Source organism: Monodelphis domestica, chromosome 1 (assembly GCF_027887165.1).
Source record: "Monodelphis domestica isolate mMonDom1 chromosome 1, mMonDom1.pri, whole genome shotgun sequence".
Lineage (NCBI taxonomy): Eukaryota > Metazoa > Chordata > Mammalia > Didelphimorphia > Didelphidae > Monodelphis > Monodelphis domestica.
Window position 1 is genome coordinate 466,615,980 of NC_077227.1, and position 23,030 is coordinate 466,639,009.

Consider the following 23,030-nt stretch of genomic DNA (forward strand, 5'->3'; position numbering starts at 1 on the left):
AAGTACCAGCTTCTTGTCTTATTTATTAAATCAATAGTTCTATCACTTTCGATTTTATTAATTTCTCCCTTAATTTTTAGGATTTCTAGTTTGGTTTTCTGCTGGGGGGTTTTAATTTGATTGCTTTCGAGTTTTTTTATTTGCATTTCCAATTGATTGATCTCTGCTCTCCCTAGTTTGTTGATATATGCACTCAGGGATATGAATTTACCTCTGATTACCGCTTTGGCTGCATCCCAAAAGATTTGAAAGGATGTCTCGCCATTGTCATTTTCCTGGATAAAATTATTAATTGTTTCTATGATTTCTTCTCTAACTAAACGATTTTGGAGTATCATATTGTTTAATTTCCAATTAGTTTTTGATTTGGTTTTCCATGTACCTTTACTGATCATTATTTTTATTGCCTTGTGATCTGAGAAGGCTACATTTATTATTTCTGCTTTTCTGCATTTGTGTGCTATGTTTCTGTGACCTAATGTATGGTCAATTTTTGTGAATGTGCCATGTGGTGCTGCGAAGAAGGTGTATTCCTTTTTATCCCTATTTATTTTTCTCCATATGTCTATTAATTCTAATTTTTCTAAGATTTCATTCATTTCTTTCACCTCTTTCTTATTTTCTGGTTTGATTTATCTAAATTTGATAATGGTTGGTTTAAGTCTCCCACTAATATGGTTTTACTGTCTATTTCTTCCTTCAATTCTCCTAGTTTCTCCATTAGAAATTTGGGTGCTATATTATCTGGTACATACATGTTGATTAGTGATATTTCCTCATTATCTAAAGTCCCTTTTAACAAAATATAATTACCTTCCCTATCCCTTTTGATCAGGTCTATTTTTGCTTTGGCTTTATCACATATCATGATTACCACTCCTGCCTTCTTTCTGTCAGTTGAGGCCCAGAAGGTCTTACTCCATCCTTTAATTCTGACTTTGTGGCTGTCAACCCACCTCATGTGTGTTTCTTGAAGACAACATATGGTAGGGTTTTGGATTCTAATCCATTCTGCTATTCGTCTATGTTTTATGGGTAAGTTCATCCCATTCACGTTCAAAGTTATGACTCTCATTTGTGGACTCCCTGGCATTTTGATATCCTTCCCTGGTTCTAACCTTTTCTTCTTCGGCTCTACCTTTTAGTCCAGTGATTTACTTTAAGTTGGTCCCCCTTGTCCCCTCCCTTGATATGTTTCCCTTTTTTGTCCCTCCCTTTTTGTTCCCTCCCCTTCCCCCCCTTTTCCCTCCCCTTTTGTTTTCCCTCTCCCCCTCCCCCCCCCTTGGTTTTCCCTTCTCCCTACCCTTGTTGGGTAAGATAGAATTCAAGATCCCAATGGATCTGGATGTTTTTCCCTCTCAGAGTTGATTTCCCTGAGAATAAGGTTTAAGTAAAAACTCTCTTCCTCTCCTTCTTATAGGATTTTTCTTCCCCTCCCCTTCCCATGTGAATCTTTGTGTGAGAACGATTATTCTATTTGGTCTTTCTTTTCCCCCTATTTACACATTACATTTCCCCCACATGTTAGTATACATAGATTGATATAAATGTAGTCCTTATAGAAGAGAGTTTGAGTAAAAGAAGAAGATAACATTTTTCTCCTTTTCCCTTTCCTTCATAGTTACCTTTTCAGGTATTCCATGCTCTTTGATTTTCGATATCGAACTTTCCACAGAGCTCTGGTCTTTTCATTGCAAAAAGTTGGAAATCTTCTATTTTGTTGAATGCCCATACTTTCCCTTGGAAGTAATATAGTCAGTTTTGCTGGATAGCTGATTCTTGGTTGAAGACCCAGCTCTCTTGCCTTTCTGAAGATCATATTCCATGCCTTACGATCATTTAGAGTAGAACTTGCAAGGTCTTGTGTCACCCTGATTGGCATTCCTTTATATCTGAATTGTCTTTTTCTGGCTTCTTGTAGGATTTTTTCTTTTGTTTGAGAGTTTTGGAATTTGGCAATTACATTCCTGGGAGTTGTCTTTTGGGGGTTTAGTGTGGAAGGTGTTCTGTGAGCTCTGTAAGTGGCTGTATTGCCCCCTTGTTCTAGAATCTCTGGGCAATTTTCTTTGATTATCTCTTGTATTACGATGTCGAGTTTGCTGTTTATTTCTGGCTTTTCTGGAAGTCCAATTATTCTTAAATTATCTCTTCTCCCTCTATTTTCCAAATCTGTCACTTTGTCAGTGAGATATTTTATGTTCTCTTCTAATTTCTTGGTGTTTTGGCTTTGCTTTATTAGTTCTTGCTTTAAAGCCTAGTTTTCTTTTACAGTTTGGTCAAACTGGTTTTGTAGATGCGTGAATTTCTTTTGCATTATTTCCCACTTTTCCTCCCAGAAGGCTTCCATCTTTTTGATCATTTCAGATTCAGATTCTTCATGGGTTTGTGGAGAGTTTCCATTTCCTTTGGAAGGTTTCGGAGCATTTGCTTGAGTTTCCTCTTCTATCTCCTCTGTGTTTTGTATTTTTGCTCCATAAAATATGTCCAAAGTCGCCCCCTTCTTCTGTTTTTTTTTTTTTAATTTTGGGACCTTTGTGCTTCTGTGGAGTTTGCCATCTCTATCTGAGTGGGGAGGATTAGCTCTTCTTATCTCTGTAGCCCTAGGCAGGTTGTCTGTTCTATGCAGTTGTTGTTCTGTCTTCCCAGGAAGCCAGGAGTTGCTGGTGTGTCCCTGTTACTGCCCTCCTCACCTCAGCACCCTCCTGATGCTTCTCCGTTGCCTTACTTCCACGCTCTAAGCCTAGCTTGGCCCTTGTTCCTGTGCCTTAGCCAGGGGGAGGGGCCGTGGCTTCCTGGAGCTCTGAGGGCTCCTAATGAGATTAGCTTTCCCTGGGTTGAATTTAGTATGCCTTGAGGCAGGAACTTTTTTCGTGAGACTCCGATGGAAGGATCCAGCCAGGGGATTACAAGCTCCCCCCTCTCTCTGTTTCCCTGCTGTCTGGGTGCCCCCTCGACTGGGTCAGGTTGTTTTCAGGATGTGGCCTTCAGAATAGCCGGCTCCCGAGGCCCTTTTGCCAGCCCTGAGGGTTGTTGTTGTTCCAGACGACCCTGCTCTCTGAGGGGGAGGGGCTGCGGCTTCCTGGAGCTCTGAGGGCTCCTCCCAGGGAGTTACGAGCTCCCCCATCCCTCTCTGTTTCCCTGCTGTCTGGGTGCCCCCTCGACTGGGTTAGGTTGTTTTCAGGATGTGGCCTTCAAAATAGCAGGCCATGGGGTTCTGAGGTTGCCTCTGCTGCCTCAGACTCGAGACTCGGAGCTCTGGGTTGGGGGGGATGGGTCCTAGGACCTTCCTTCTGCCTACCCCTTAGGTCTGAGTGGTCTCGGGTTCTGGCTTGGGGGGGCCGTACCTTTTGATCCAGGTCCAGGTCCAGGAGGAGGACTCCCGGGGTCTATGCTGTTGATCGTTTTGAATTTCGGTGCCCTAGGAGCATTTGGTTTGAGATCGGTAAGGAAGGGTTTCAGGAGATCTGAACTTTAGCTTTCTCTAAGCCGCCATCTTGACTGGAAGTCTCCCCTCAACTTTTAAGTAGGGTGTTTATACTTTTGGTGATTAAATCTAAAAATGGGCAGGGGTTATAATTTAATCTTCACAATCAGGAGAGAGTTAATTAATTTCATTTTCACAATCAGGGGAGAGTTAAATTTAATCTTCATAGTAGGCTTCATGGAAGGGAACATTTTCTGACAATTAGAGCAGAATTCCAAAGTGGAATGGGCTTCCTTGGGAGGTGGGCCATTTTCCATCTTTGGAGGTGTTTAAGTAGATAGACCCTGAAGGACCACTTGTAGAAGATAATGTAGAAAGACTCTTATTCAAGCACGAGCTGAATTAGATGACTTTGGAGGTCCCTAACAATTTGAATCCCTGGAATCCCAATGTATATTGCACTATAATTCTGGAAAGGGCTTTCAGAAAGTGATCATCTAATAAAATACCCTCATTTTATAGCTTCAAAATACCTACTATGTGCCAGTAATTGCACTAAGTGCTAGAAACACAAAGATAGGAAAAAAATAGTTCTCACTCTCTAGAAACAAACAAACAAACAAACAAACTAATGAGGTGGATAGCATGGAAACAATTATGAATATTTATAAAGGATAAACTGGAAATAGTCAACAGGGGAAGATGCTGGCATTAAACAGGATTAGAAAGGCTTCTCCTGGAACATGGGACATTAACTAGGACTTGAAGGAAGTCAGGAGTCCAACTCCTTCATTTTGCACATCATCATCATCATCATCATCATCATCATCATCATCATCATCATCATGGAGAGGGAGAGGGGCAAGGTAGAAAGAGTGATGATTGACATTAGAAGGCTGAGCTGAGGAGGAAGAGCCTTCCAAGCATGTAAGACAGCCAATGAAAATGCCCACAGTCAGGAGATAAGAGTGTCTTGTTGGAAGGGGGAAAGAGGCCATTGTCACTAGAGTGTAAAATGCATGTAGGGAGGAGTGGTATAAGGTTTAAGACAATTGAAAAGATGTATACATGTGTAGGGGCAGTTTATGAAGGGCCTTGGACATGAAATAAAAGATACAGAAAGTTAATGAAAGTCTATAATAGATCCTAGGCCTCCTAATTCCTGAGCTTGCACTCTTGTGACTATATTATATTGCCTGTTGATTGGCTTCTTGACATGACTCTCAATTCTTTACTTTTCTTCCCATTGTTTTCTTTGATAGGCCGAACTTGGGAAGCCTCAGGAAAGGAGTAGTGCTCTGCCTGGAATTAATTTTAACTATGGACTGTATGTTCGTGGGACGGATGGAGGAGTCCCAGAAGGTAAGATGGTACAAGTTTACATGTTGAAGGGAATGAGTGAGCCAAAGGATCAGATGTGAGGGCAAACATTTTTTCCCTTAACCTGGTGGGCCATGATTGTTCATTTAGTTGTTTCCCACTGAGATATGGGAAGCAGTAGAATAAGTCCAGTCAGAAGAGACAAAGATTAAGGATTCAGCCAAATAGGTGGTACCTGTGAGGTTCCATGGGTTTTCATGGGCAAGAGGTCATGTCCAGAGAGATGTCTTAGCTTAGAAGAGTAGGCAGATATCATGGGTCTTAGCCACTTAATTGGTCTTTTAAAAATCTCATTCATGTATTCATTCTTTTTATCTTTCATTCAGTATTGATTTTGGGAGTCATCGTGGTATGGTGAAAAGAGTTGCTTGAATCTTGTAAACCTCAAAATTCCTTAGACTTATAAATGTTGGAAATTTCACCATTGGGATATTTCATACTTGGAAAATTTCTTACTGATAGTCTATTGGAATGGGAACCCCATTGGCATGGGAGGTTCCTTCTCTTCCCTTCTTAAGATTACTTTAGGACAGAAACCTTTTGCTGAACAATGGAAAGGACTTTGACCTATGCTTAAGCATAGAACAGGAATTTCTTTGAGTCATGATTGATTTTAGAATTGATACAATGGAGATACTTGGAATCATTCTCCACCCTATTCAGTCCTAACAGGATTGAGTAAGGGCTGCAGCCTAGATCAAAATTTAATTATTCCAATCTCTACCCTACTCAGGTTAACAGGATTTAGAAAGGGCTGTAGCAAAGGAGCAAAGATTTAATCATTTGAAAATATGACCTTCAACAGACATGTGCAAAGCCTCTGGGCGGTCCTGGGTTAAGCTAGAGCCTCCATTGGCACAGGGAAATTGATGGACAGTGATTGGTAGATGTGAGAACTGAGGGGAGGCAACTTGGATGGTTTCCTTAAAGATGAGGGGGGGCTGAAGACTCGGTGTGGTTGAGGAGTTGATCGGAGTGGTGGCATTGTACTCTGAGAAGCTTGCTCTGAAGGAAGCTAAAGGTGGGGGCCTCTGAGACTGTTTCTCCATTTTGGTCACGTGAGTAATAGGGACTGATCTCCTTTCTTTGCCCCAGCTACCTAAGGGCTTGGGCCTTTTGGCCCAGCCTAAACAGAAGGGGTATTTAAGCCCTATTCCTTTCTCTCCCTTTTTCTCTCTCTCTATCTCTAATTCCTCTCTTCCTCCTATTGTAATTAAACTCCATAAAAGATTGACTGCAAACTTGAGTTTTCATTTAGGAATTACATAGCTGAATTCCTTGGCGACCTTAAATTAATATATATCAGTCTTTTAAAGTGATTCCCTTGTAACAATCTAGAGACATAAAGCTTTTCATTCATGTCCAGGTTCTTGCCTAAATGACCTTAGGCAAGGGGCTAACTATCTCTTGCCCTCAGTGTCTCTGTGTCTAATAGAGTGAGATTGAACTAGATGACCCCTGAAGGACCTTACCACTTCGAATCTAGGATGAGAGGAATTTTGCCATTATCTTTTTGTCTCCCTTTCCTCATAGCCATTGGACACTGGAATGTTTTGAAGCCACAACCAACCTCCCCCCAAGCTTTGACTCGGGATTTTATTGCCATGAACAGAGGTGCAGTCAAGGCTGGTCTGGTGACAGCCAAGGAACATTGCTTATACCGCCAACTCAATGATATCCGAAGGAATGACAAGGATGAGAGGCGTTCCAAAAAGGATCTGCCATCTATTCCTCCAGATATGATCTTTGGAATCCGGTCACGGTAAGGTCTGGCCTATAATCAAAGCCCCATCTTTCCCTCTGGGCACTATTCCAACATGTAGAAACAGAGCACAGGCCAAAAAAACTGGTGTGTGTGTGTGGGGTGGTTAATAAGAATATTAGTTTATTTTCCCAAGTGAGTTAGTATAGTTTGAGGCTTAAAAGAATCAAAGCATAGCCCCATACTCCTTCAATTTAACTATGAGGTGTTTTTTTTATAATATGTAAATCACCAATGGTATTTATATACAAAAAAAGATACAAGGATATATGTGTCAGTCAGCTTTGAGGACCACTCAGTTTCTCAGCCTATTACTTCTGTTCTCTGAGTGGTAAAAGTGAATGTTAGTTTCGAAAAACAAAACAAAACCCTAGCACTGTCCAAAATTATAGTGTAGGTCCCAGTGGCTAACCTGATTAAGGTAGTACTGTTTTATTCTTGGGGTGGGGGGCAAAGGTGCTGATATAGAATAAGCAAATTCAAAAACAAAGTTAGCTTTTGAATATTCTAGTTATGAGTAAGCCTAGTTCAAGATGACCACAATGGTTGGTATAATTCCCTTTGGGGGCAAGGGTTGCATTCATGGATTCATTAATCATTCTGATTCTATCTACCTGTCTTCTTTCTTCCTTTTGGGAGAAGGGACACAGTCTCTCTTGATACTATCAAGACCCTGTCTCCCTTAGCTTCCATGTTTAAATAGGGTCTGAGAATACTTTGGATGGCAATGACCTAGTTTGTTTGTTTGTTTGTTTGTTTAGTTCAGCCTCATTTTTTCACAAAGAGCTTTATCTCACCCACTTTGGACTGTGAAAATCCCATGAAAAAAATTACGAAGTACTATATGGGCTCTGAAGAGGGATTATTTCTATTTGGGAAAATCAGGGAAAGTCTCATGGAGAAGGCAGAATTTGAACTGGCCCTTGAGGGATGTGTAGGTATATATGTATGGGAGAGCTATAGTAGGGGTAAGGGGAAAAAAAGAATGAACAAAGACACAGAAGTAAGCAACTATCAGTGGGTTCCAACTAATCTGTTGTACATAAAAGAAGTGAGAGAGATAAGAGAAAGAATTGGAAAGGGAATTAACAGCTTGGCATGAAGAAGTTAAAAACTGTTCCCAAATAACAAACTCCCTGAAAATTAGATTAGACCAAATAGAGTCACTGATTCCATAATGTAATATTAAAACAAAGTCAAAAGACTGAAAAAATAGAGGAAAATGTAAGGTATCTCATAGCAGAAACAACTGACCTGGAAAATAGATCAAGAAGAAAAATCTGATCCTTAGACTACCTAAAAAAAAGAGTCCAGACATCATAATTTTGAGAAATCATAAAATAAACCACTTAGACCTCTTAGAACCAGAGGGAAAAGTAGAAATAGAAAGAATCTACCTGTCATCTCTTGAAAGAAATTCTAAAATGAAAATTCACAGGAACATTATAGCTAAAATCTAGAGCTTTCTGTTATAGAAAAAATATTTTAAATAGCTAGAAGGAAATATTTAAAGTACCTGGGAACCTTAGTCAAATTCACATGTGATTTAGCACCTGCCACTGTAAAAGGAGAATTTGGAATACTATATTCCAGAAAACAAAGTATTCAGGCTTACAGCAAATAATAACTTAGAAAAACTGAGCACAATCCTACAGAGATAAAAATGGACCTTTAATTAAATATAGTACTTCCAAGCATTCTGATGAGAAGGCCAGAAATGCATAAAAATTTGAAACGCAAATATAGGAGTCAAAAGAAACATAAAAAGGGAAACAAAAGGACAAGGGACAAAACAAAGATAACCTACTTACAGTCTAATATGGGAAGTTGATATATGAAGCCTGTCTGAACCTTATCATTATCAGGGGTCATAGGAGTCTAATTAGACAGAGGACCTAGGAAGTGGTTCTGTTACATCTTAATAATCTTAAATGAAGAATGGAAAAAGCAGGGAGAGAACAAAGAGAAAAAAGAGAGAAAGCTATCTTACATGATCAGGGTACATAAGTAGAAGTTTATAAAAACAAGAAGAAGAGAGCTAAATCTTATTCTTATCTGAATTGGTCAAAGGAAAGAAGAATAAACACAGAGTGATGGGTACAGAAACACATTTCATTCAACAGGAAAATAGGAAGGAACGAGGAGAAGGGAGAATAGGGAATTAGAGAGAGTAGATTAAGGGAGAGATCAATCCTAAACACAGACACACACACACACACATACAAAACTCTAAAGACATATGAACATTTATAACTCTTTTTGAAATGGGAGAAAATGAAGCTGGAGCCAAGATGGCAGGTTAGTAGCAGCAAAAGTTGAAAACACTGACAATTCTTCCAAACCAATGTTTAGAGAGCACCTTAAAATGACAAGAGTAAAAAACCAACAGCAAGTCTGAGTGAGGGGGCTCTCCCACTAGGTTCAACTTGAGAGATAGGCAGAGAGAGAGAGTCGATTTTCATGGGATTTTCATGGGATAAGGGGGAACTGAAAGCAAAACTGGCACAGAGGAATGCCTGGCCCAGCACACCCACCTATTGTACCAGGTTCCTAGCTTGAACATAGGCTAAATTCAGGATCCTAGGACCCTGCCTATACCACCAAAGCAGAGCACCCCTGAACCCAGACCAACCCCTTAAAGTCCCAGGCTCTGGCACCAGTCCACAGTGAGACCCAAAAGTCCATGGTGCTAGGCCCTTTCAAGCCTGTGCTGTGGTAAAGACCTAGCCCCAGGGCAAAAAAGTTCTGAGTGTTGAAACCTGTAAGCCATCAGCGGAGTAGACAGAAATAGCAGTGTTCAAAACTCCCAGTCTTCAGGCAAAAAAAAAGGCTGGGGAAAATGAGAAAACAGCAAAGGAAACACTTAACCCTAGAAAATTTCTGTAGGAACAAAGAGCAAAACACAGAATCAATAGGAGATGGTGAGATCCAAAAGACCACATGCAAAACTTCAAAGAAAAATGGGAATTGGTCTCAATTCTAGAAGAACTCAAAAAGGAATTTTAAAAAATCAAATAAGATAGATGGAAGAAAAATGGGGAAAATAAATAAAAGTAATACAAAAAGAAAACAACAGCTTAAAAATTTTAAAGCAAAATTGGTCAACTGGTAAACGAGGCACAAAAATCCAATGAGGAAAAGAGTTTCATGAAAAGTAGAAGGGACCAAATAGAAAAGGCAGATCAAAAGGTCATGGAAGAAATTCGTTCTTTAAAAATTAGAATTGGGGAAATAGAAGCTAATGGCTTCATGAGACATCAAGAAAAATTAAAGTCAAAAGAATGAAAAAACAGAAAAATAATATGAAATGAAATGGAATGATAGTCTGAGGAAATGATCAGTGGGGAATGGCTGAACAGGTTATGATATACAAATGTGATGGAATTTTATTGTATTATAAGAAATGATGAAGGGAATAGTTTTAGAGAAACCTGGGAAGATTTATATAAGGATTATTCAAGGATAAGGACTGAAGTGAAAAGAACCAGGATAATAATTTATGTATTGACAATATTATAGAGATAAACACTAGAGGACTAGGGATGAAATATGTGGCCACCTGCTGAAAAAAAGATGAGCAATTCAGAATTTATAATCATTTACACGTGTGTGTGTGTATGTTTACATTTAGGTAGTATAGTGCATAAAGTACCAAGCCTAGAGTCAGAAGGACCTGAATTCAAATGTGTCCTCAGATACTTACTAGCTGTGTGACTGAGCTGGAGAAGGAAATGGCAATCCACTCTAGTATTTTTACCAAGAAAATCCCAAATAGAGTCACAGAGAGTCTGATACAAATGAAAAAATGACTGAACAACAAAAGCAACAGCAACAACGACAAACATTTGAGTTTTTATTGTGTCTTAAGCATTGGAATACAAAAGCAAAAGAGAAACAAATCCATGACTCAAGAAAGGTACATTCTAAGAGGAGGAAAACATAAATGTAGGGAAGGAATAGCAAGGGAGAGACACTTAGATTAGGAAAATTTCCTGTATCATGAATGGAGTTATGGAGGGATAATATTACTAATTAACATTCATATAGACTTTAAGGTTTTCAAAGAACTTTACATACAATATTTGGTCCTCACAACCCTGCAGCTAAGTGCTATGGGCATTATAATTTTCATTTTAAAACTAAAGAAACCTAGACTGAGACTGCATGGTCATATGGCCAGAAGATGTCTGAAAAAGGTCTTAAGTAAATTAATTTTGCCATTTAGTCCAAATGTCTACCCACCATATCATACCATACTGCCTCTATGAAAAAAAATATGCCCCCCCCAAAACCTGCAGATGAGAGAAGTCAGGTGATTTACTTGCCCAAGTTGACACAGGGAACAGATAATAAAGCTGAGATTCTAATTCAGAACTTCTGACTCTGATTCTTTTGTTTTTACCATTACCCACTACTCCTTGAAGCTTTCTACATGTAGTAAACCCATGAGCTTTGGGAATAACAGCACTGCCCAGGCAAAGCAGGCTCCTTCTAGCCTAGCCCCGGGGAAACACCCACCATCCAGTAAGCAATCACTGAAGAGATGCTACCTTGCAGCTGCTTCTGCATGGCTGTTGGCCCCTACCATCTTAGCTGTCATGGCTATGAAAACCCAGAAAAGGAAGTGCTTGCCACCAAAGTCCATGGCACTGTCAAATGGCTCAGCATCAGAAATGCATGTGGTTTTCATCAGTGGAAACGGCATCTAAGAAGATATGTTACTATCCATATTGTGGCTGCATCCTAAGGACCACGATACCTTTCCATCTGACTTGCAACTGGAACTTCCTATAGGTGTTGCCTTCCCCCATTGAAATGTGGACTCCTAGGGAGAAGAGAATGACTTACTTTTCTATTTGTGTTTCAGGTTGCAATACAGTTCTTTTAATAAATACACTTAATAAATACATTTTTTAAAGTGGAAGACCTTAATGCTGATATATAGCCACATGCTTTACATAATCATTTCTTTTAGTCATAGCAATATTGCTGTTTCCATATACTCTACTTCTTAAAAAAATTCCTTATATATCAGAGTTAATTGGGAAGATAGTATTTGCATATAACCATCACATGGGAGGTACCTTAGTGGTACAGGGGGTATGAATGAGGAAGCTCTGACTTCAAATCTAGCCTCAGATAATTACTAGCTGTGTGACCCTGGGCAAGTCACATAACTCTTGTCTGCCTCATCTATAAAATGGGGGCAATTACAGTACTTAACTCCCAGGATTTTTGTGAAGATAAAATGAAATACTTGCTTTGCAAAATTCAAAGTGCTATATAAATGCTAGTCATTATGATTATTTAGCCTGGGGATTTCTATTTCAGCAGTAACTCAGTAACTACTGTTTGCTCTTGGCTGCTATCAACATAATTCAAATGGGGCTATAATCAGAGGAATGTGAATAACTGAAAGAACAACACCAAAACACATACACCAAGTATTTCTAACTGCTTGTTATTTGCAAAGCACTTTTGCATTCATTGTTTTCTTTATTCTCATTCAAAGCCCTTTGAAGGACTATAAGGAGCATTATTATCTCCATTTTACAGGCGAGTTCACACAGGTATGGTGGCTCCTGGCATTTGCACACTTAAAGACAGAATTCCATCCTAGGTCTCTTGACTCACAGTGGCCCAGCAATCTTGCTATCTCAGGCTGCCCAGTGCTAAGGTGTGGGAAGACACCTGCAACATTTTCGGATTCTCTGGCTGCCTTTGCCCGCTACATCTTCTAAATCCACTGAGCTGCCTGAAAGGACGTATATTATCATCTGGCTTTCAATATGAAATCTTAAATCGCTATAAAACCCACTGGCTACAAATTCTAGGGAAAAGGCATGATGAAGTGCTGGCTCTATCTTCTGTGATAGTAAATGGGCTTTGCATATGCAAATTGAATGGATTTTAAAATGGTATTTAATGACAATTTTCGTAGCAGACATTAACATTAATTGCATCAAAATGAAACTGCTGCATTAGGTTGCTGTTAGCAGCAAATACCCCAGCGATAAAGCTTTATCTTTATCAGTACCAGCTCCTCCTGATATGACAGGGCAGCTCAGCAAATTGCAGGGAAAAGGGCTTTTATGGACCAGAAATATCCCCCAAAGCAGGCCCCAATCAGCATCAATTTTGCTTTATTTCTTCATAAATGGAGGTTAAATGGCTGCTGGAAAGCTTGGCTGGCCTGCCCAACTTTCCCTGACAAAACCATAGCCCCCACAGCATAAATGGAAGAGGTAGATTTAAAAAATAATCAGTCCTAGGCAGTAATGTGGCTATTACTTTAAAGTTATGGGGCATCGGGCCCATTTGCTAATGACCACCTTTTACAGTGCCTGATTGTATTTATTCCTTTACTTTAAAAGCATGTTAAAGACCAAATCACACTCACATTACTGAGGAGTTAATGTTACTGTACCACCCAGTATGGAGAATTTGAGAAGTTCATTCTAAGTTTAGGTTGGTAATCACAAAATTAGAATGAACCATAAAAATCACTCATCTCCAACCCCTATTTTATGAGTGAGGAAACTGAGGCTCAGAGTGGGAATGAACAATGATATGATAGTAAATATTTAACAGCCATCTCATTAAAAAAAAGGACACAATGTACACATGACAGACTTTTAAGTTTAATCTGAATTGTAAACATTTTCTCCATCTCTTTAAGCAAAACAAAACAAAACAAACAAAATCAAGTTGCTCTTATTTGTAGTGTTTGCTGATTTGGGCCCTGAAATTTTAACAATCAGGTCACTCATTGAATTAGCTGTAGCATACTTCTGAAAGTAATTGACTTGCTCCTCACCAGATAATCGTGGTATAGTGGATCAGTGTGATTTTGTTCTCTGACACCAACTGGATATTCCTCGTGTTATTCCATCTCTTAGCTCCAGGATGTATTTGTATTGGCTGTCTCCTATGCCTGGACTTCCTCCCTTCTCATTTCTACTTCTTGGAATCTCTAGCTTCCTCCAAACCTCAGCTCAACATCTTTTCTCAGGAGGCCAATCCCAGCCCCTTGTTCCCCCCTCAACAGTACCTCCCCTCTAAGGTTACCTTCTAGTTCCTCTTTATGTATCTTGCACGTATCTATTTATTTATATTGTCTCTCAGAATGTCTTAAGTGTCTTAACATTGTACACAGTAACAGCAATATTGTGGAGCGATCAAATGTGATAGACTTAGCTATTAACCGCAATATAATGATTTAGGACAATTCTGAGGGAATTTTTCACCTCTGGAGAAAGAACTGTTGGAGTCAGAATGCAGATGAAAACATACGATTTATCACTTGTTTATTTGGATATATGTTTTGGGGCTTTGGTTCTATAAGATTAATCACTCAGAGAAATGAATAATGTGGAAATGTTTTGCATGACAATACATGTATAACCCAGATCTAATTGCTTGCCAGTTCTGGGAGGCAGGAGGGAAGAAGGGAAAGAGATAATTTGGTTCAAATAACTTTGGGAAACGTATGTGGAAATTTGTTGTTAAAATAAAAAAATTAAAAAAATTTAAAAGAATGTAAGATTCTTGAGGGCAAGAATTTTTTTCCCCTTTGTTTCTCAAGAGTTTAGTATAGTGCATGGCACATAGTAATCACTTACTAAATGCTTACTGCTTAATTGTTAACTTTGTGACCACAGGCAAATCACTTCCTGTTAACTCATCTGTAGAATGGGAATAATAATATATGTTCAAGCCACCTTAGAGAGATGATGTGAGGTTCTAGTGAGATAACATATGGAAAGGACATTAGCCCTCTGGTGGAGATAGTATGTGATATCCTCCTTTTATAGGTGTTTAAATTTATTTATTCTATTTTTTATTTATTTAAACCCTTTCCTTCTGTCTTGGAATCAATACTGTGTATTGGTTCCAAGGCAGAAGAGTGGTCAGGGCTAGACAATGGGAGTCAAGTGACTTGCCCAGGGTCACACAGCTGGGAAGTGTCTGAGGCCAGATTTGAACCTAGCACCTCCCGTCTGTAGGCCTGACTCTTAATCCACTGAGCCACCCAGCTGCCCCTAAATTTATTTTTTATATTTAATTTTAATTTAATTTTTCTCAATTGTATATAAATGCAAATTAACATTAAAAAATTCTGAGTTCAATATTCTCTCCCTCCATCCCCTCTCCCCTCCTTAAGAAGGCAAGCATCTCATGTGCAATCACATAAAACATTTCTATATTACCCATGTTGCAAAAGAAAATACAGACCAAACCTGCCCCTCTCCCAGAATAGTTTTTAAAAGTAGAAAAAGCATTCTTCAATATGAATTAAGATTCCATCATTTTTTTCCTCTGGAGGTGGCTAGAATTTTTCATCACAAGTCTTTGAAAATTGTCATGGATCACTGTAATTGCTGAAACAACAGATTCATTCACACTTGATCGTCTTAAAATGTTGCTGTTACTGTGTACAATGTTCTCCCTGTTCTGCTCACTTCACTCTACATCATTTAATAGAAATCTTCCTAGGTTTTTCTTACAAGTGTTTTTATTGCCCAAAGTTACATTGCTTCTACTGGTAGCTCTGGGACTAAAACCTAGTTTGGGCATTTCCCCATCCTGTACTTGCTCCTCTCTACCAATTGTCTTTATTAGTGACTTTAGTTTAGATTCTGAGTCCTGATACAAAATAACCAGTTTTATGAAAGCTCTCCACAACAGAGCTCCTTTAGATAACATTTACACTTGTGTTGGTCAGTTGCACACCAAATTACTAGGTTAATGCCTGATGACATGCTTTCCTCCTTATACAGACCCACATGGTACAATTCAATTCAATAAATATTTATTAAGTACCTACTGTGTGCAGGCATGGAAGGAGATATAGAATTCAGTTTCATAAGATAAGGTCCTTACCTTCATGGAAGACAGGGGCTATGCCACAGACACAAATAACTACACTACAAGATCAAATAGTGGCCTAACATGGAGGTGTAAGCAAAGGGTAGTGGCAGGTAGGAGGGAGAAAGGTCCTTCAAGAATGATTTAAAGTGAAGTGGAAGTCTTGCCCATTTTCCAAAGAAGGAACATCATCCAGACCAAGGGCTCATAACTTTTTTTTTTTTGGACACAGGCTCTTTTGGCAGTTTTAGTGAAGTCTGTATCATGTCTGAGAATAAAGTTTTTAAATCTATAAAATTATTAATAGATTAATAGTCAATGCAGGATTATTTTTAAATATATAGAATTATAAAGGATACCAATTATATTGAGATGCAGTTATCAAAACATTAAAACAAGTTCATGAACCTTGGGTTAAGAATATCTGACCTACATGTGATAACCAGTGGAATCGTGCGTCGGCTATGGGAGAGGGAAAGGTGGTGGGAGGGGAGGAAAAGAAAATGATCTTTGTTTCCAGTGAATAATGTTTGGAAATGGCCAAATAAAATAATGTTTAAAATTAAAAAAAAAAAAGAATATCTGACCTAAGGCCTAGCAGTACCAGATCTTAAACTGCACTATAAAGCAGTGGTCATCAAAACAATATGGTACTGGCTAAGAGACAGAAGGGAGGATCAGTGGAATAGACTTGGGGTAAATAAGCTCAGCAAGATAGTCTATAATAAACCCAAAGATCCCAGCTTTTGGGACAAAAATCCACTATTTGACAAAAATTGCTGGGAAAATTGGAAAACAGTATGGGAGAGATTAGGTTTGGATCAACATCTCACATCCTACACCAAGATAAATTCAGACTGGGTGAATGACTTGAATATAAAGATGGAAATAATAAATAAATTAGGTGAACACAGAATAGTTTAGTTGTCAGATCTTTGGGAAAAGAAAAATTTTAAGACCAAGCAAGAGTTAGAAAAATTTACAAAATGTAAAATAAATAATTTGATTACATTAAATTAAAAAGGTTTTGTACAAACAAAACCAGTGCAACCAAAATTAGAAGGGAAGCAACAAATTGGGAAAGAATGTTCATAACAAAAACTTCTAACAAAGGTCTAATTATTCAAATATATAAGGAGCTAAATCAATTGGACAAAAATAATCAAGCCATTTCCCAATTGAGAAATGAGCAAGGGACATGAATAGGCAATTTTCAGATAAAGAAATCAAAACTATCAATAAACACATGAAAAAGTGTTCTAAATCTCTTATAATTAGAGAAATGCAAATCAAAGCAACTCTAAGGTATCACTTCAGACCTAGCATATTAACTAACATGACAGCAAAGGAAAGTAATAAATGTTGGAGGGGATGTGGTAAAATTGGGACATTAATACATTGCTGGTGGAGTTGTAAATTGATCCAACCATTTTGGATGACAATTTGGAACTATGCCCAAAGGGCTTTAAAAGACTGTCTTCCCTTTGATCCAGCCATACCACTGCTGGGTTTATACCCCAAAGAGATCATAAGGTTAAAAAGACTTGTACAAAAATATTTATAGCCAAACTCTTTGTGGTGGCAAAAAATTGGAAAATGAGGGGATGCCCTTCGATTGAGGAATGAACAAATTGTGGTATCTGTTGGTGATGAAATACTATTGTGCTAAAAGAAATAATGAACTGGAAGAATTCCATGTGAACTGGAATGACTTCCAGGAATTGATACAGAGTGAAAGGAGCAGAACCAGGAGAACATTATACACAGAGACTGATACACTGTGGCACAATCGAATGTAATTCAATTCTCGACTTCTCCATTAGTGACAATGCAGTGATCCAGGACAATTTGGAGGGACTTATGAGAAAGAACACTATCCACATTCAGAGGAAAAACTGTGGGAGTAGAAACACAGAAGAAAAACAACTGCTTGATTACATGGGTTGATGGGGATATGATTGAATATGATTGAAGATACAGACTATAAGTGATCACCTGAGTGCAAATATTATGAATATGGAAATAGGTCTCGATCAATGACACATGTAAAACCCAATGGAATTGTGTGTTGGCTATGGGGAAGGGGGGAAAGAACTTGAATCATGTAATCATGGAAAAATATTCTAAATTAATTAAATAAAAATTTCAATTAAAAAAAAAGAATATCTGACCCAAGTGAACAGTTTCAATGCTTTCTTCTTCCCTAAATGGCAGGTTAGGGACTTGAATGATTTGGCTAAAGTTTTCCCATGTCCATTTTACTTGCTCTGGGTAGATGCTGCCAAGGCCAGTGAATGCAAATTTGAGAAGGATATTTGGACCTTGGGTAGGTCAGCTGCCAACTTAGTAATGCTTATTGCTGTCCAAAAGATACTCTGTGGCTCTGTGTAAGCAATAATGTCAGCCAGCCAGAAGTGCAGCTATTTAAACAGCACCCCCCTTAATTATTGATACATTTTAACAAGTATTTGCAAATATTCACATATCTCCCAGCACATCTTAATTGTTAGAGCTCTTAACTGGGCAAGCATTGTCAATTAAGATACAGTCCAGTGTCATGGAGGGGAATAGAACAGCATATGGCAGTTTGTGGATTCTGGGAACTAAGATTAGCTCTAACACCTTCTGTGCACAAAGCTTTGGAGTCATCTTTCTTCTGTCTGCAGCAGATACCCCACAGTTATGGAGTTAACTTCCCTTTCCTTCCTCCAGTTGGCCTTGCTCTAGATCTGGGGCAAGGTTAGGAATGGATAGAGTCCAATTTTAAGTTAAGATTATAGGGATGGAGAGAAAGGAGTAGATCTTAGAAATCACATTTCATTCATCAGTCTTTTATCAAGTGCCTGCTGTGTAGAGTGCTTCTGGGGGCAACACAGAGATAACCAAGATAGGGTTTCTACTCTCAAGGAGCTTACACTTTAATAGGAGTGGGGCAGATGGGACCCATACATAATTATAATTGTATAGTGTAGACAAAGTGTGGGCACAAATGCCACCCAAGTCATCCTCCAAATGGACTGAGCCCTAGTGTAGTACCCCTGGAAAGAACTCTGGACAGAGAGTCAGGAGGCCTGGATCTACTACTGACTAGTGTATGACCTGCAAGAACTGGGCCATATTTAATGCCAGATGAGCTTCCTGTGCATGTGCCCAGATTTTCTCTGGACCTGAATTTCTCATGTCCAAAAGGAGAGGATTTGATAGATAGTCTCAAAAGGACACTTGGAGCTCTAAATTTTATGATCTTATGAGGTTATAATTTTAATCCGTTTCAAAATGAGATATTTGGCAATTGATAAGATGCCCTCTCTAAACAATTTTCTTAAGTGTTGAGAATTGAAATGTATTGGATGGAATGTTGGGACTGGAGTTAGGAAGACCTGAGTTCAAATCTCACCTCAGATACTTACTAAGCTGTGTGATCCTATCTGCCTCAGTTTCCTCATAAGTCAAAAAAGCTGGAGAAGGAAATGATAAACCACTGTGGTATCCTTGCCAAGAAAATCCAAATGGAGTCACAAAGAGTCAGAAATGAATGAATAACAACAACCACATTCTTTTGTTCTGAGGAAGAAGAACCTAGTAAGAGATAAGCTGCCTTACTGTTTAATGCTATGAACCATGCTTTTGATCAGAGGGTAAAGCCAGCTTACATTTTTTGGGAATGAGGGTCAGAGTTGCACAATTCAACTTTAGCATTTTTTTTCCAACTACACAAATTAGCCTGGCCCACAGGCCTAGGCCTTCTGAAAGAAAAGCAGCTGAGAGGAAGTAAGAATTATAATAAAAATGGGCAATGCAGCTGGCATTGTACTTCTTTCGGGAACTGCGGCTTGCTGCCATCAGATGCATCATCAGCCTGACACAAATGTGAAGGATGGGAGAAAATTTTACAGGCTGTTAAAAAAATGTTTGCAGCTTGACAGGTTTTTTGAATCTATCTGCCAAGCTGATTTATTTTACAAATTTACAAGAGGCCCATCAATCACTCTGGGTTCTTTTGTTACACAGTGAGCCAGTGGCCAAAAATCCAAACCACCCACCAATAAACCAATAACAAGCCCCTTCCAGGACTGTTTCAGAGAATGGAAGATAGAGTTTTCCAAAAGCAAAGCTAGAGGAGAAAGCAGGTTTAGTCCAGACCTGAAACCCCAGAATGACCACAAGAGGGAGCACATACCTGACTGCAAGACTCCCCAGCAACCATGATGAAATATTAATGTTTTCTTTAAAAGAGAACTGGACCTGGGCCCTTTCAGACTCAGCTGAAGCCATCGACCATTTGAAATTGGGAGGAAGTCTGGGAGAGTTTAGATGGAGTTAGAAATGCCTCACCTCAATAGACAGATACTAATCTCTGCTTTGGGTGAGTCAAAGTCCAGATTGGCCTAGAATGAGTTTCACAGGAAATATTGCCCACTTGGAAAGAAGGAAGGGGAGTATGGTATAATGAAAGGAGGCCCAGACTTGGTCTCAGGAAGCCTGACTCAGTTTAGTGTGTTTCCTTGGGCAAGTCACTTTCCCTGTTGTTGCCTCAATTGGTAAAGTAGGAGTATTAGGTGTGATGAGCTGTGGATTTCTCTTCTTGCTCAGGCATTCCAGGAATCTAAGAGGAGGAGCTCAAATGTAATTTCCTTTAGTGGGCTGGGAAATCTGGGGTACTCTCCGTGGGTAGGGGAGATGTCTCTGTCCCCTTTTCTCTCCCTTCCCCAGGAAGCCAGCTTTCCAGTCGCCCAGCTGTTCCCACTTCTATCTCCCTCTGGCCTCCCTAAAGCAATGTTTTCCTCCCTGGAAGGCCAGCTTTGTTAGCAGAGTCATAAAAAGAACATTTTTCATCCCTTCTCTTTTTTCCTTCTCTCTCTCTCTCTTTCCTGGCCTCAGACATAGATTTATTGTTTCCCTGATGCGTGTGGCATTCAGAGCAGGGAGGGGTCAGGGAAGGCGCTGATGGGACAATAATAGATAATACAGGCATTCCCCTGGGGCTTGTCCGGCTCCATACCCTATCCATCAGCAGGCAGTTCCCGTGCCAAGGTCAGCGCTAACGAGCCTCTGCTAAGGTCCCAGCCTCCCCCATGGGGCCCCCACCAATCAGATTGCTTGGATTCCCGCTCAGGCTTTTGATCTCTACAAGGGCTGCTCTCTGTGAAATGGCTTTTGCAACAGAGAGTCCTTGCCAGGTCTAAGTGTCGCTAGTCAGCACTGGGTGCTTCACAGTCTCCAGGGCATCCTGTCTTCCCCACTCGAACCAAAAAAAAATGTTTTTAAATAATTAGCAGCATGTCTAGTTGTTCTGAATCCCCACATGCTGGATGAAGGAGCGCGCCCTTTGTAGATCAGGATAGCCAAAGTTGAGTCCCAAAATACACAAAACTGCTTTAGACTGAATAGGTGTTTATAGAAAACTGTTCTTTAGCAATTGCCACTAATTCTTGTTGATCTGACTGCCTTCACCATTCCTAGGCCCTTCTCTCTCTTATCAAAGCTGCCTACCGACTATAGGATCTCATGACTACGTCTAGTTTATTGCAATAGTTTACTAAAACCAGGCTTCTTTCTCCAGGTCTCATTTTCCACCAGAGTATCAAGATGCTGCTCAACCTGTCTTACCCATGTACACATCTCTGCTCAAAGATCTTTGGTGACTTGCTATCACCTATAAAGTAAAGTTCAGAATTATGTTTCTGACATTCAAGGCTCTCCATCATCTGACACCACCCAAACTTTTTAACTCCTGTCATTGCTTTTCATGAAACTCTATGGACTAGCCAAACCCTGGATTTTGCTTTGTTCTCCCAGCTTTCTTTTCATTTTCTAGTCTTTGTGCATTTGTTCAGACCTTGTCCTATGCTTGGAATGTCTTCCTCTCTTTGGTTGCTGAAATTCTACTCATTCTTTAAAACCCAAATCAAATGTCTCCTCTTCCAAGAAGCATTTCCTGATTCATACTGTTGGGAATGACCTTCCCCCTTTGGACCTCATGTGCTCTTTGTATTATACTTCTCTGATATACGCAGATTGTTGAGCATTATAGTTGTCTGTGTATGTGCCATATACCTAGATAAGCTTTCTTGAGTGCAGGGATCATGTCTTATTCAAACTCTGTACCTCCTCCAGCACTTAGCATTTTTCTCTGAACACAGCAGGCACTAAATAAACAGAGAAGCTCAAAGCTGAAAGGATCTCAGTGACCATTCTAGTGCAACCTACTGCTGAATCATGAGCCCCTCTATAGCATAATCAACAATTTATTGTCCAGATTTGTTTAAAGCCCATAGCAAAGAGGGATGTCACCCTCTCCTGAGGCAACCCATTTCACTTTGGACAGGCTCTAGTGTTAGAATGCTTTTCTTTATTTAAGCCTAAATTTAATTTTTAGCAACTTTCACCCACTATTCTTACTTCCACCATCCTGAGTCTGTCAAAACAATTCTCTCTCAAAGGAGTCATTTACCATTTTTTTCCTTTTATTAATCTATACCATTAACCCTCCCCCTCCCATGGTCAAATAAACGCCCTTCCTGAAATGCCTCCCCAAATATGCATAGTTTGGTAAAACACATTCCAACATTGGTTATACCCACAAATATGGATAGTCATTCTTTCACACAGCTGCCATGTTCTCCCTCTCTTTCTCTCCGAAATCTTTTCTTCTCCAGGTTAAAGGTTCACATTTCCATTCATCATTGCACAAATGGTGCTTTATGATCCTGATTGCCTTCTGCTAGATGTCCTCCAGTTTATATATATTCTTCCCAAAGTGTAGTATTTAGAACTAAATATCTAGATGTGGTCTGACTAGGGGCATGCTCCCTGAATGAATGGATGAATGCCTTGAGGACAACCATACTGTGATTATGGCTACTTAGTTCAGCTGGTGAGAGCAAAAGTAGACAGCTAAGGTCAGGAGAGTAAATCCCGCAGCTGCCAGTCTCTATCATTGCACTTTAAGGCCCGAGACAGCTGTCTTGTACTTGAATGCCCTGGGTCACAAAAGGAACTGACTAAGAGAATATGGATGGCTTGGTAAGGATCTATCCACAATATTAATGACACAGTTCAGGGCACGTGTCCCATTGGTTGCATTTGCTTACTATGTTGTGTTTATGGGATGGACACAATCAACAAATCCTTAAGCATTTGATGCCCACAAAATTCTGTAACTAGAATGATTATTTTAACATGGCATGAATTCATCATGCTCTACTTTAGAGATCATTGGGTTTTGTAATCCTTAGAATTTGAGTTGTAATTTCTGCAAATTTTACAGTTACCAATAACCCAGGGAACAATAGGAAGATGCATGATGAGCACAAGTAGGGCCCAGTCTGTTGTGTGGTTCATTCACCAGAATGTTGCATAAAAGATCTTGATGAAGACAGGGATGATTCAGTCATGGAACAAGAATCAGAGATAGCACTGGGACAGACTGAGAAATCTACTAGCATCAAAATATTAAAAGAACAAGAAGGAGCAGCTAGGTTAATCAGTGGTTTGAGAACCAGGCCTTGAAATGAGGTCCTGGGTTCAAATTTGGCCTTAGAAATTTCCTAGTTATGTGACCCTAGGCTCACCTAACCCCTATTGCCTAGCCCT

At 39.5% G+C, this 23,030-nt stretch overlaps 1 protein-coding gene across 1 annotated transcript in view; it reads left to right on the top strand.

Moving 5' to 3' along the window:
• Positions 1–23,030, top strand: part of CFAP77 (cilia and flagella associated protein 77) — a 229,178-nt gene that overhangs the window by 117,741 nt on the left and 88,407 nt on the right. Inside the window, exons 2-3 of the mRNA XM_007475199.3 lie at positions 4,687–4,786; positions 6,338–6,566. Coding sequence (XP_007475261.1) covers positions 4,687–4,786; positions 6,338–6,566 — 329 coding nt within the window. The remainder of the gene's footprint in view (positions 1–4,686; positions 4,787–6,337; positions 6,567–23,030) is intronic.